This window comes from Scyliorhinus canicula, chromosome 19, assembly GCF_902713615.1.
Source record: "Scyliorhinus canicula chromosome 19, sScyCan1.1, whole genome shotgun sequence".
NCBI lineage: Eukaryota > Metazoa > Chordata > Chondrichthyes > Carcharhiniformes > Scyliorhinidae > Scyliorhinus > Scyliorhinus canicula.
Genome location: NC_052164.1, coordinates 67,155,177 through 67,170,106, shown reverse-complemented (window position 1 = coordinate 67,170,106; position 14,930 = coordinate 67,155,177). Strand labels below are relative to the sequence as shown.

At 49.5% G+C, this 14,930-nt stretch overlaps 1 protein-coding gene across 4 annotated transcripts in view; it reads left to right on the top strand.

Annotated features, from left to right (window-relative positions):
- The window catches only part of chek1 (checkpoint kinase 1), a 50,236-nt gene that overhangs the window by 19,532 nt on the left and 15,774 nt on the right, over positions 1 to 14,930 (top strand). For all 4 annotated transcript variants that reach the window (XM_038779179.1, XM_038779177.1, XM_038779178.1 and 1 more), the window contains 3 exons: positions 2,263 to 2,451; positions 4,683 to 4,787; positions 14,697 to 14,792. In XM_038779179.1, coding sequence (XP_038635107.1) covers positions 2,263 to 2,451; positions 4,683 to 4,787; positions 14,697 to 14,792 — 390 coding nt within the window. The remainder of the gene's footprint in view (positions 1 to 2,262; positions 2,452 to 4,682; positions 4,788 to 14,696; positions 14,793 to 14,930) is intronic.

Sequence of the window (14,930 nt, the reverse complement as noted above, 5' to 3'; positions counted from 1 at the left end):
GGCCATGATAAATTGCCCTTAGTGGCCAAAATTGCCCCTAGTGTTGGGTGGGGTTACTGGGTTATGGGGATAGGGTGGAGGTGTTGACCTTGGGTAGGGTGCTCTTTCCAAGAGCCGGTGCAGACTCGATGGGCCGAATGGCCTCCTGCACTGTAAATTCTATGAAGTTTGTAAATCATTTTATCATGGGAAGATGAACAGGAAGGGTCTCTGTAATGGGGGGCTTCCAGGCAGGGGTCTCTGTAATGGGGGGCTTCCAGGCAGGGGTCTCTGTAATGGGGGGCTTCCAGGCAGGGGTCTCTGTAATGGGGGGCTTCCAGGCAGGGGTCTGTATAATGGGAGGCTTTCAGGCAGGGGTCTCTGTAATGGGGAACTTTCAGGCAGGGGTCTCTGTAATGGGGAGGTGGTCTCTGGGGGGGGATTGGGCTGGATTTGCATTGTTGCAGGGTATTGGGGAAGGGTGACCCTCCAATGGACTTTTGGCTCACTGCAAGGTCCACCGCGTCAGGGCCGCACTGGGAAATACCTGCACCAATTCTCGCCCACATGAACCCCAGCCCAGAAGATCGGAGATTCACACGGGCTTGGAGAATCCGGTGCCCAGCCCGTTAATAGGATGTAAATGGATCAATGTGACCATTGGCACCCCTCTGCTGGTACGGCGGGCTAACTTCAATGCCGTCCCCAGCGGGGACCGGAGCATGGGAATGGACGCTGATCCCGTTATTTGGCCAACGCTCGGTTCTCCGCCACATCAGGAGCGCTGCTACTGTCGGCGGAGAATCCAGCCCAGTGTTTCCTCTTGTGGGTGAGAGCAAAACTAGAGTCCATATAGCCTAAGATAAGGTGGTTTTGACTCGACTAGACTAAGATAGTCACCAAGAAATCCAATAGGGAATTCAAAATAATCGTCTTTACCCAAAGAGTGGTGAGAATGGAAAGTTAAGTACACCATGAGGGGGCAATTGTGGTGTTCTACTGGTGATGGCAGCCATTTATTCAGTCCTTTAAAGAGCTGGTCGCCGTTAGTTGTTAGGTGGGGGGTTGGGGGTCTTTCTGTTGACGGTCAGTCACACGGGTGGGTGTCTGAGGTGTTTCAGGGTTTTAAAAAATTGTTCTATTGTGTTAATATATATGTCTAAAATTTGAAAAATATGAAGAAAAATATTTTATTTAAAAAAAAAAAAAAAAGTGGTTGGAATGTGGAATCTGCTACCACGGAGTGGTTGAGGTGAATGTTATAGAAGCATTTTTAAAGGGAAGCTGGACAAACATTTGAGGAAGAAGGGAATAAAGGGATAGGATGATAGATTTAGATTTGTAATGACGAGGGGCGGCACGGTGGTGCAGTGGTTAGCATTGCTGTCTCACGGCATCAAGGACCCGGGTTCGATCCAGGCCCTGGTCACTGTCCGTGTGGAGCTTGCACAATATCCCCGTGTCCGCGTGGGTCTTACTTCCACAACCCACAGATGTGCAGGGTAGGTGGATTGGCCACGCTATATTGCCCCTTAATTGGAAAAAAAAATATTTGTAATGATGAGTGAAGACTCCAGTGTATTTTGCTAGTAAGACTGACTGATCTAAATTACCTATTTCTGTGCTCCTCATGGAATGTAGTTCCACGTAAATGAGGGCTCCCCTCAGCTTAACATGTAAAGCTTTGTCTTTCCCTATGCGTGCCTCCAGCCCCCTTCCCAACCCCCAAAATGTACATGCACCAATTCATAACCGACTGAGCCTTGGCCAGTGACTGAAATACGATTTGGGGGGTGCAAAGGGATGGAACAGACTTTTCCCATCTTCCTGCTGCCGATATGCCGAGAAATACCTCGCTTCACTCGATGGCTCTCACTTGGGTCTCCAACCAAGTGTGACTTGCTGAGTGGCAGGAAATGTTAAATCCACCCACCTTGGGTCAGTGCAGGGAAATTCGACCTGGCTCATTACTCTGCTTGTCCAAGGAAAGTAGCCTCCATTCACAGATCAGTAAGCAATAAACGCTATGTCAGTATTTCTTTTAATTCCAGTTAGAGGGCTGTCAACTGCAGCTCTTTGCAATCCACAAAAAGTCAGGTTCTGGCATTGTCACTGTTGTGTAGTTCAGCTGTCATTGATTCTGTGGCAGTAGTGGAGAGAATCCTGCAAAGCTACCATTGTTACTCATCACTGATCATGAAAACTGTGAATTAGCTACTGTAATTATACCAATGTCCAGGAAAGTAGCCCTCATTCACATCACTTCTTTCCCCTTCCCTCTAGATAACCTGAAGCTATCTGACTTTGGCTTAGCGACAGTATACAGACACAATAGCCGTGAGAGGTTACTGAATAAGATGTGTGGCACGCTGCCATATGTTGCTCCAGAGCTGCTGAGGAGGAAGGAGTTCCGTGCCGAACCTGTGGATATCTGGTCGTGTGGAATTGTCCTTGTTGCGATGCTGGCTGGAGGTTGGTTCAACTTTTAAGTAGTGAGATCAGGAGGGATCCTGCATTTTATAAAATGGTATGGTTGATTGTACAGTACTGATTCTCTGTCTGTCTGATTTTTCTGCATGCTTCTTTCTAATGGCAGAAGAAGCAAGCGGCAGTTTCTGAATTGCCGAACGCATTGAGAACTATGCACACTTACTTTACCATGAGCAGTATTCAGCTTAGGAACAATACAGAGCAGGTTTTGGGTCTGTTCCTGATGTTGGGGAGTGAGTCCAAGTCAGTGTATAATGTGAATGTGTCCCCATGCACCACCTGTCCTTGTTTTCGGCTGTGGTGGTCACAGGTTTAGCAATTCCTGCCATAGGAGCTTTGGTGAGTTATTGTACTGCATCCAAAGGATGATGCAAAGGTGTATTGGACCATTTTGTCCAGCAATGAGTATCTGTGTTAGCCATTGTTAGTATTGTGGAGAGATTTTCAGAGTTGTGAGAAGATTTACAAAATTTGTTGGTGGCAGATGTCAGTGTGGAATTCCCTATTGTGAAGGCAGGGTAACAACAGTGAAATAAAAATAGAAAGTACTGGAAAAACCCAAAAGAAGTGTCATGTTGGACTCTAAACGTTAACTCTGTCTCTCTCTCTCCAAAGTTGCAGCCAGACCAGCTGAGTTTTTCCAGCACTTTCTGTTTTGATTTCAGATCTCCAGCATCAGTAGCGTTTTGGGGTTGTTTTAGTGAACAATGACACAGGATTGCCACTAGAGGAGGTTGGAGTTCAGAGTCTGATTTTATTATTCTAACCATAGTAAAAATGTACAGTGTCAGGGACTGAAGACAGGGTGGTATAATATTTGCTGAACTACTGTTGCAGATGGTGTGAACTTGTTATTGATCAAACTGACTGAACATCTTTGAATTTTGTTCTAAAATGAGTCGGGTTATGATTTTGTGCTTCTATTCGCTGCCCTTGTTTCCTGTCGAGCAGATTTTTCATGGAATTTGCTTCAATCAATGTTGAGTTAGATAGAGAAATACAGCACAGAACAGGCCCTTCGGCCCACGATGTTGCGCCGAACTTTTGTCCTAGGTTAATCATAGAATTTTGGACAATTTTTCATGGCCAATCCACCCAACCTGCACATCTTTGGACTGTGGGAGGAAACCGGAGTACCCGGAAGAAACCCACGCAGTCACGGGGTGGATTCATGCTGAACAGGTGGCCCTGAACTATTTTCCTTCCTTTGCAAGTATCTTTGCAGACCAATTCTGGTTTGCTCACAACCATTGGCCTCTTTTTGCCTGAAGTTAGAATTTTTTTTCCATTTGCGGCAGAGAATTTCGAAGTCTATTCTACTCGCGACAAGGTTCGCTCCTTTCCCAAATCCTTTTGCCGCCTCCCACAGAGCATGGTTCTTTTACAGGAGCTGGCACAATGATTAACCCAGGAACCTTGTAAGCTGTGTTGATTTGATCCCTTACTGTGATGGTTTTAGCCATTAACGGAAGAAAGTTCCAAACTATCAATGTCAGAAACTAGGACCCTGATGTTCGGACTCCTCTGACTGTCTTTTCTTTTATTTTTGAGACTTCAACGTTTGATGAATGCTGTCAAAAGGATTCCATAAGATTTTGTTAATTGCACTGTATTTTTTTAAGGATGGTGGGGGTCAGGCAGGAACATGGAGCTGGGCAGCATGGTGGCGCAGTGGGTTAGCCCTGCTGCCTCACGGCGCTGAGGTCCCAGGTTCGATCCTGGCTCTGGGTCACTGTCCGTGTGGCGTTTGCACATTCTCCCCGTGTTTGCATTTCCCCGTGTTTACGGGCCCCTGCAACCCAAAGATGTGCAGGCTAGGTGGATTGGCTACACTAAATTGCCCCTTAATTGGAAAAAATGAATTGGGTACTCTAAATTTAAAAGAAAAATAAATAATATAGGAAAATGGAGCTAAGGCCGTAATCATGAGCCATGGTCTTATTAAATGGCTCGAAGGACCGAATGGCCCTATTCTTTAGCTCCTGGGTTCTCCTAAGCTGCATGTGGGGACACGCAGCAAGCAGGAAGATACGTCGCAGAGCACTCAGATTTTCCTGGAACCACACAAAAAATTTAAGGTGCCATGTATTGAAATTAGCAGGCTGTGCACAGCAATGAAAACCATTCGGGAGATGGCATTAGTGGAGGGATAGTAAGGGATCATGCTCAAGTGCTTGTTCATTTCTTTACTGATAGATGGTTCTCTGTTGCAGAGCTACCCTGGGACCAACCTGAGGACAGTTGCCAGGAGTATTGTGATTGGAATGAGAAGAAACTATACCTGACACCGTGGAAAAAGATCGATCCTGTTCCACTAAGTAAGGAAATGATAAAGAATCTCTTTGTTCCTTGGCAAGTCCAGTATTTCTTGGTACATTTACAGAGGGGGGGAATTGTCACCACGTTAGGAGTTTGTGGTTCAGTGGGTAGCATTCTTGCCTTCGAGTCAAGGCTGCAGGCTCCAGTCACGTTGAGCATTATAATCTGGACTGGCTCGGTGCAGTGCTGAGGGAGTAACTGCAATGTATTTTATGATCTAATTGAATGACAGAACAGGCCCAAGGGGCTGAATGGACTATTCCTATTCTATTACTCTTGACACTATTGTTACTTAAGCAGCTGAAGCTAGGAATGGAGAACAGGCCAACTCACAACGTGAGTGGAACAAAAACAGATTTGTGCCAGCAGCGTGCTAACGATAAAGCCCATCATTGCAAAGAGCTGAAATCCTGATTTTTTTTGTTTTTGTTTTGAGGGGTTCAGTTAATTCCATTCTTTTTATTTTCTTTGATAGTTTCTCCTCTCTTATCTTCTAGTTAGCCATTACGTGCTGGGTTATGTCCCATAGACAGCCAGTTGCTAGTCACTTGCCCATGTGACTATTCCCTGTGAGTCCAGAGAGTAAGTCAAGCTGTTCAAAAACGACTTCCGGTTGCGGCTCTGCCGAGGTAGGTCGCACGTTCGGCAGCTCCCGCCAGGAACGGACTTTTGGGTTCTTTTGAGGGGCCCCAACAGCATTTATTTGACGGTTCCTAGTGTGGGAAGGTGACAGTACGGTTCCCCCGGCACTGTATGGATTGGACCAGGAGTGGAGCAGTCAAGAAAGTGATTTTAGTGCAGCGGGAAATGCGAGGGAGGAGAAGCAAGATGGCAGCGGGTGGAGACCAAGCAGCGTGGGCGCAATGGTCACAGGAGCAGCAGGAGTTCCTCAAACGCTGCTTTGCAGAGCTGAAGGCAGAAATGCTAGCGCCAATGAAGGCATCGATCGAGAAGCTTGTGGAGACCCAGAAGGCCCAAGGGGCGGCCATCCGGGAGGTGCGGCAAAAAGCCTTGGAGAACGAGGATGAGATCTTGGGCCTGGCGGTGAAGGTGGAGGAGCACGAGGCGCTGCATAAGAAGTGGCAAAAAAAATTTGAGGACCTGGAGAATCGGTCGAGGAGGAAGAATCTTTGGATTCTGGGTCTCCCTGAGGGAGTGGAGGGGTCCAATGCCGGGGCACATGTGGTCACGATGCTCAATTCGTTGATGGGCGCGGGAGCTTTCCCGAGGCCCCTGGAGCTGGATGGGGCTCATCAAGTCCTGGCAAGGAGACCCAAAACCAACAAACCGCCAAGGGCTGTAGTGGTGAGGTTCCACCGCTTCATGGACAGGGAGTGTGTCCTGAGATGGGCCAAAAAAGAACGGAGCAGCAGGTGGGAGAATACGGAGATCCGAATCTACCAGGACTGGAGTGCGGAAGTGGCCAAGAAGCGAGCTGGTTTTAATCGGGCTAAGGCGGTTCTACCTCGGAAGGGGGTGAGGTTCGGGATGCTGCAGCCAGCACGATTGTGGGTCACATTTCAGGATCGACACCACTACTTTGAGACGCCAGATGAGGCGTGGACCTTTATTCAGTCTGAAAAGTTCGACTCGAACTGAGGGTTTGTCGTGGGGCGGTGCTTATGGGGGTTACTGTGTTTTGGGAATGTTCTGTTTTTGTTTGGTGCTGGGTGGGGTTGGGTGAATGGATTTGATATGAGGGCTATGTGAGAGTGTGGGTGTCGGAGTTGGAGGGGTAGGGCCCCGCGGAGCAAGAGGGGGGTTGGAGGCCCGGGGATGGGGAGTTGGGGGTTAGGCCGCAAAAAGGGAGCTGCGCCAGAGGGGGCGGGGCTGGCTTGGGTGGAAAGCGCAGGCTTTTTCCCGCGCTAGGGAAGAAAAGGGGGGTGGGGGGCTGGTGCTGGAGAGGAGCGCGCACTGATTGCCAGGGGGAGGTGGGGGGGATTCTCACACTGGGGGGGGGGGGGGGGGGGGGAGTCGTTGGAATGGCGGGAGAGGCTGGGTCAGCAGAAGTCTTCATTGGACGGGGTATTGAGTACAAGAGTTGGCAGGTCATGTTACGGTTGTATAGGACTTTGGTTCGGCCACATTTGGAATACTGCATGCAGTTCTGGTCGCCACATTACCAGAAGGATGTGGATGCTTTGGAGAGGGTGCAGAGGAGGTTCACCAGGATGTTGCCTGGTATGGAGGGTGCTAGCTATGAAGAAAGGTTGAGTAGATTAGGATAGTTTTCATTGGAAAGACTGAGGTTGAGGGGGGACCTGATTGAGGTCTACAAAATTGAGAGGTATGGACAGGGTGGATAGCAACAAGCTTTTCCCAAGAGTGGGGGTGTCAGTTACAAGGGGTCACGATTTCAAGGTGAGAGGGGGAAAGTTTAAGGGAGATGTGCGTGGAAAGTTTTTATGCACAGGGTGGTGGGTGCCTGGAACGCTTTACCAGCGGAGGTGGTAGAGGCGGGCACGATAGCATAATTTAAGAGGCATCTAGACAGGTATATGAACGGGTGGGAACAGAGGGAAGTAGACCTTGGAAAATAGGAGACAGGTTTAGATAAAGGATCTGGATCGCCGCAGGCTGGAAGGGCCGAAGGGCCTGTTCCTGTGCTGTAATTTTCTTTGTTCTTTCTTTGTTCTTTGACTTACGGGAGTGCCATGGGGGGAGCAAAATGGCTAGATGAGGATCTAGCTGGGGGAGGGGTGGGTGGGTGGAGGGAGGGGGGGGTGGAGGAGGGGGTGGGGCGGGAAGCCCCCTGATCCGGCTGATAACTTGGAATGTGAGGGGCCTGAACGGGCCGGTCAAGAGTGCCCGGGTGTTCATGCACTTAAAGGGACTGAAGGCAGACGTGGATATGCTCCAGGAGACGCAACTGAAGGTGGCAGATCAGGTTAGGCTGAGAAAGGGGTGGGTTGGGCAGGTCTTTCACTCGGGGTTGGATGCGAAGAATAGAGGGGTGGCGATTCTGGTGGGGAAGTGAGTGTCGTTCGAGGCGCTGAACATCTTGGCGGATAATGGAGGTCGGTATGTTATGGTGAGTGGTAGGTTCCAGGGGGTGCGGGTGGTGCTGGTGAATGTGTATGCCCCGAATTGGGATGATGCCGGATTTATGAAACACATGTTGGGTCGGATTCCGGATCTGGAGGTAGGAAGCTTGAAATTGGGGGGTGGGGGGGGGGGGGGGGGGACTTCAATACGGTGCTGGACCCAGCACTTGACCGTTCTAGGTCGAGGACGGGTAGGAGGCCGGCTGCGGCCAAGGTGCTCAGGGGGTTTATGGACCAGATGGGGGGAAGTGGATCCTTGGACGTTTGCTAGGCTGGTGGCCAGAGAATGTTTTATTTTTTTTCCCCACATTCATAAAGCCGACTCCTGGATAGATTTTTTTCATCATGAGTAGGGCTCTAATCCCGAAAGTGGAGGGAACGGAATATTCATCCATCGCCATCTCGGATCATGTGCCGCATTGGGTGGAGCTGGGGGAGGAGAGGGACCAGCGCCCGTTGTGGCGCCTCGATGTGGGACTGTTGGCGGATGAGGAGGTGTGCGGGCGGATTCAGGGGTGTATCGAAAGATACTTAGAGGCTAATGACAATGGGGAGGTGCAGGTGGGGGTAGTCTGGGAGGCGTTGAAGGCGGTGGTTAGGGGAGAGCTAATTTCCATTAGGGCCCATAGGGAGAAAAGGGAGAGGGAGAGACTGGTGGGGGAGATAGTAAGGGTGGACAGGAGCTATGCAGAGGCCCCCGAGGAGGGGCTACTTGGGGATCGACGGAACCTCCAAATGGAATTCGATTTACTGACTGGGGAAAGCAGAGGCGCAGTGGAGAAAAGCGCAAGGGGCGGCATACGAGTATGGGGAGAAGGCGAGTCGGATGCTGGCACATCAGCTTCGTAAGAGGGAGGCGGCGAGGGAGATTGGTGGAGTAAGGGATAAAGGGGGGAACACGGTGCGGAGTGCGGTGAAAATAAACGAGGTAATTAGGTACTTCTATGGGAATCTGTATAGGTCTGAGTCCCCGTTGGGGGAGGAGGGGATGCGACGATTCCCTAGATCAGCTGAGGTTCCCGAGGATGGAGGAGGAGCAGGTGGTTGGGCTGGGGGCACCGATTGGGCTGGAGGAGCTGGTTATGGGATTGGGGAGCATGCCGGCGGGGAAGGCCCCGGGGCCGGATGGGTTCCCGGTTGAATTTTACGGGAAGTACGTGGACCTGCTGGGCCCGTTGCTGATGAGAACTTTTAATGAGGCGAGGGAGGAGGGGACCTTGCCCCCGACAATGTCCAGGGCGCTGATTTCTTTGATTTTGAAGCGGGACAAGGACCCATTGCAATGTGGGTCGTATAGATCGATCTCGCTCCTCAATGTTGATGCTAGGTTGCTGGCGAAGGTTTTGGCCACGAGAATTGAGGACTCTGTCCCGGGGCGTGATTCATGAGGACCAGACGGGATTTTGTGAAGGGTAGGCAGCTGAATACTAATGTGCGGAGGCTCCTCAATGTGATTATGATACCCTGGGTGGAGGGGGGAAGCGGAGGTAGTGGCCTGCATGCACCCCAATCCCATAACCAGCTCCTCCAGCCCAATCGGTGCCCCCAGCCCAACCACCTCCTCCTCCATCCTCGGGAACCTCAGCTGATCTAGGAATCGTCGTATCACCTCCTCCCCCACCGGGGGCTCGGACCTATACAGATTCCCATAGAAGTACCTAATTACCTCGTTTATTTTCACCGCACTCCAGAGGTAGTGGCGGCTATGGACGCGGAGAAGGCCTTCGATCGGGTGGAGTGGGAGTATCTTTGGGAAGTGCTGCGAAGGTTTGGGTTCGGGGAAGGGTTCATAAGTTGGGTCAGGCTACTGTACAAAGCCCCTGTGGCGAGTGTGGCTATGAACCGGCGGAGGTCGGAGTACTTTCGGTTGTACCGGGGGGACGAGGCAGGGGTGTCCCTTACTCCCTTGTTGTTTGCACTGGCAATTGAGCCGTTGGCCATGGCACTGAGGGAGTCCAGGAACTGGAGGGGATTGGTTCTGGGGGGGGAGGAACACCGAGTGTTGTTGTATGCTGATGACCTGTTGTTATATGTTGCGGACCCAGTGGAGGGGATGGCGGAGGTCATGCAGATCCTTAGGGAGTTTGGGGACTTTTTGGGGTATAAACTCTACGTGGGGAAGAGTGAGCTCTTTGTGGTGCATCCAGGGGACCAGGAAAGGGGGATAGACGAGCTTCCGCTGAAGAGGGTGGAAAGGAGCTTTCGGTACCTGGGGATCCAGGTAGCTAGGAGTTGGGGGGCCCTGCATAAGCTCAATTTGACGTGGCTAGTGGAGCAGATGGAGGAGGATTTTAAAAGCTGGGACATGTTGCCACTCTCACTAGCGGGTAGGGTACAGTCGATTAGTAGGAAGTAGGGTACTTCCGAGGTTTCTCATTGTGTTCCAGTGCCTTCCCATTTTGATCCCTAAGGCCTTTTTCAAACGGGTAAGCAGGAGCATCATGGGATTCGTGTGGGCGAATAAGACCCCGAGGGTGAAGAGGGTGTTTTTGGAGCATAGCAGGGACAGAGGGGGGCTGGCGTTGCCGAACCTATGTGGCTATCATTGGGTAGCCAATGTGGTGATGTTTCGTAAGTGGGTAATGGAGGGGGAGGGGGCAGAGTGGAAGAGGCTAGTAGAGATGGCGTCCTGTGTGGGCACGAGTCTGAGGGCGCTGGTGACGGTACCGCTGCCGCTCCCGCCGACAAGGTACACCACGGGTCCGGTGGTGGCGGCGACTCTGAAGATCTGGGGGTAGTGGAGGAGTCACAGGGGCGAAATGGGAGCCTCGATTTGGTCCCCGATTCGAGAGAACCATCGGTTCATTCCGGGAAGGATGGATGGGGAGTTTCTGAGCTGGCATCGGGCAGGGATCAAAAGAATGGGGGACCTGTTCATTGATGGGGCGTTTGTGAGCCTAGGGGTGCTGGAGGAGAAATTTGGGCTACCCCAGGGGAACGCTTTCAGGCATATGCAGGTGAGGGTGTTTGTGAAACGACAGGTGAGGAAATTCCCACTGCTTCCAGAACGCAGGATTCAGGCCAGGGTGATCTCGGGGGTATGTGAAATGAAATGAAAATCGCTTATTGTCACGAGTAGGCTTCAATGAAGTTACTGTGAAAAGCCCCTAGTCGCCACATTCCGGCGCCCGTCCGGGGAGGCTGGTACGGGAATCAAACCGTGCTGCTGGCCTGCTTGGTCTGCTTTAAAAGCCAGCGATTTAGCTGAGTGAGCTAAACCAGCCCCAGTCTGGTATGGGTTGGAGAGGGCACGGTCTCAGTGATTTACCAGGAGCTGCAAGAGGAGGAGGAGGCCTCTGTGGAGGAGATCGATGAGGGGTTGTGGACTGATGCCCTGAGCGGGATCAATTCTTCCTCCTCTTGCGCCAGGCTCAGCCTAATACAGTTTAAAGTTGTTCACAGAGTGCATATGACAGGGGCGAGGATGAGTAGTTTTTTTGGGGTGGACGACAGGTGTGTGAGGTGCTCTGGAAGTCCAGCAAATCACGCCCATATGTTCTGGACGTGCCTGGCGCTGGAGGGGCTTTGCGAGGACTATGTCCAAGGTGGTGAACACCCGGGTCAAGCCGAGCTGGGGGGTACCATTATTTGGGGTATCGGACGAGCCGAGAATGCAGGAGGCGAAAGAGCCGGTATTCTGGCCTTTACGTCCCTGGTAGCCCGACGGAGGATTTTGCTACTGTGGAAGGATGCGAAGCCCCCTAGCGTGGAAGCTTGGATTAATAACATGGCTGGGTTCATCAAGTTGGAGAGGATAAAGTTACTGGCGTGTTTATTTGTTAATTGGGGGGCTATTGTATTTTGTTGGAAGCCCCATGTATAATCTTTGCTTGTTTTATGCTTTATTTCTTTTTCTGTTTGGAGTGTTTGGTTGAAAATTTTGAATAAAAATATTTTTTTTTAAAAAAAAGCTGTTCAAAGACAGTGGACATCACAGCCATCTGAATCCTGCCTTCAAAACATGTACTGTGTCCTTCCCTGATGTTTATCCATTTACCTCTGGCTGTGGTCATTGGCAGTATAAAACATCTGTTTCTCTGACAGTGCTGTTGATGTAGTTTACATGGACTTCAGAAAGACTTTTGACAAGGTCCCGCATGGGAGACTGATCAGGAAATGAAAATCAGAGGAGGTCAGAGCCAATGAGATCCAGGACAATTTGGCAAATTGGATCCAAAATTGGCAGGAGGCAGAGGATATTGGTCGCAGATTGTAACAATAATGCGGGCCTAAGCATTGATTTTGCTTACTTTAAAAAAAGATAAAGATGCGGAGGATTGTGGGTCGTATCGACCATTATTGCTTCTGAATGTGGGCAAGAAGTTGTTGGCCAAATCGTTGGCAACGCGCCTGGAGGACTGTGTGCCGGGGATGATAGCCGAGGACCAAACTGGGTTTGTGAAGGGGCGACAGTTATCATCAAACATTATAGGAACTTGTTGAATGTGGTGATGACACCCTCGACGGGTCAGTGAATGGAGGTTATAATATCCTTGGGCACGGAGAAGGCGTTCGACCAGGATGAGTGGGAGCACCTTTCTGAAGTTTGGGGCCGGGATTTGTCAGTTGGATTAAGATGTTGTATGGGACCCCATGGTGAGTATACACATGAACACTACAAGCTCAGAGTATTTTTGTCTGCATCGGGGAACGAGGCAGGGATGTCATTGTCCCTGTTTTTGCATTGGCGATTGAGCCACTAGCGATGGTGCTTGAGGTTTCAATGGAGTGGAGAGGAATAGAGCGGTGGTGGAGGGGGGTAGAATATCATGTATCCCTGTATGTGGAAGGCCTCCTACTCTATGTCACAGACCTGATTGCCAGCATAGATAGGATTATGGGGATTCTGATTAAATTAGGTCGTTTTCGGGGCATGATCTCAATGTGGGAAAGAGCGAGGTGTTTCCGGTCAATGCTCGGGTATAAGGGAGGGAGTTTTAGAAGTTACCGTTCCACCTGGTCAAATCACGCTTTTGTTATTTGGGACTACGGATGGCACATAGTTGGGCACGGTTACATAAGCTAATTTGGTGGATGGGATAAAGGAGAATTCCAAGAGGTGGAATGTTCTGTTATCATTGGCGGGGCAGGTCCAGCCTTTTTCGTACTCCAGAAATTTTTGTTTGCCTTTCTCCCAATGTTCGAGCCCAAGTTGTTTTCCTGGGAGAGTAAATAGGATAATCTCAGACTTTATATGGCCAGGGAAGGAAGCCTGGATTCTGAGAGTATTTTTGGAGAGGGATGGGGGGTGCTTTGCTCTGCCAAATGTGTTGAAGTATTACTGGGTGGTGAATGCCGGGAAAGTGCAAAAGTGGGTCTTGGTGTGGAGGCAGATGGAGAAAGCATCATATAGGGGGACAAGTCTGAGGGCACTGGAATGGCGCCCCTTCCATTCTCGCTGGCTTAAGTATTCCACCAGCCCAGTGGTGGAAGCCTCATTAAGGTCTGTAATCCGTTCAGGCAGCATTTTAAAATTGTGGGCACCGATCTATGGCAATCACTGATTTATCCCAGCAAGGTTGGATGCAACGTATAGGGCGTGGAAGCGGTAGAGGATAGAGAGGTTTCGAAATTTATTCATAGAAGGCAGGTTTGCAGAGTTGGAGGTGAAATTTTTTGTGACAATAATAAGGATTATTATTATTATTATTAGAGGCGGTCACATGGACACTCCATGAGTATAGATTACATCTCGTGTGTGTGTGTGTGTGGGGTCAGGTGTCCTGAACCCAAGAAAATGTAAGATCAAGTGAAATCAGTGGTCCTAACTTTTGCCTATTGTTTAATTTTTGCTTTCGATAAACCTTATATTCTATAAACTAAGTTGCATACTCTAGTTCATCTGTAGGCTAGGAGAGCATTAGCTGTCAATTCTGATCAGCTCATTAGACTAATGGTTTATCATTAAGCTGGGACTGTGGATATAAAGTCACACTTTAATTTATCATCTTTATTGTCGTCACAAGTAGGCTTACATTAACACTGCAGTGAAGTTACTGTGAAAATCCCCTACTCACCACCCTCTGGTGCCTGTTCGGGTACACCTGAGGGAGAATTCGGAAAGAACAATTCATCTAACAAGCACATCTCGCGGGACGTGTGGGAGGAAACCGGAGCACCCGGTGGAAACCCATGGAGACACGGGGAGAATGTGCAGACTCCGCACAGACAGTGACCCAAGCTGGGAATTGAACCCGGGACCCTGGAGCTGTGAAGCGATTGTGCTATCCACAATGCTACCGTGCTGCCAACTTGGTTTGGCTTAGCAAAAGTAACCTACGCTTTCTGCCATGTGTAAAACTTGTTATTTTTAATTGTATTCATTTCCAGTAATGATGTGAGAATCATGAATCCTACTGTGCTCCGAATCAGTGACCAGCGTGTTCCAACAGCACTATTAACGCAGAAGTGAAGAAATTATATAAAGAGAATAAATCCACAATGTTCATTTCATAACTACCTTCAATAGGAAGTTGTTTCCAGACCATAACTAAATCTTGGGAGTTTGGATTGAGATATATGTACAACTTCGAACGTTAATATTTTGTTCTTCCTTAATCATTCCCAAAAACAAAACAAATGCTTGTGGTCGGTAAATGGAGTTAAGATTTGACGTATTGAACAGTCTACCCCTGGTTCTATGTACGAGCTGCTTTTTCTCTATCTGCCTTGTTGGTATAGCTATCACCTTGCTGCTGGGAAGCTAAATTCCACAGTTGTAAAGTTTGATGTGCTGTGGTGTGATAATGGGCACCTTGTTACAGGTGGAGAGGGGCAAGTAAGAGACCCTTGCACCTTGACATTGACAGTAGCTCATTTCCATGAAGACTTTGTAACAGTGCCCCCCCTGTCTGGTTTCTGCAGGCCTGTTGAACAAAATTCTGATGGAAGGTCCAAAGAACAGAGCCACCATTTCAGATATCAAGAAGGACAGGTGGTTCATTAATCAATTTAAAAAGGGTAAGTTAACCTGATACAACAATTATATCTCAAAGCTTCTACAGCTTAAACTCTTAAGTGATGTAGACTCATTGTACATCACAAATAAAGTTCAATTAGTTCCTTTAGGATGCTTAACGGAGACAATGTTATTTTGTT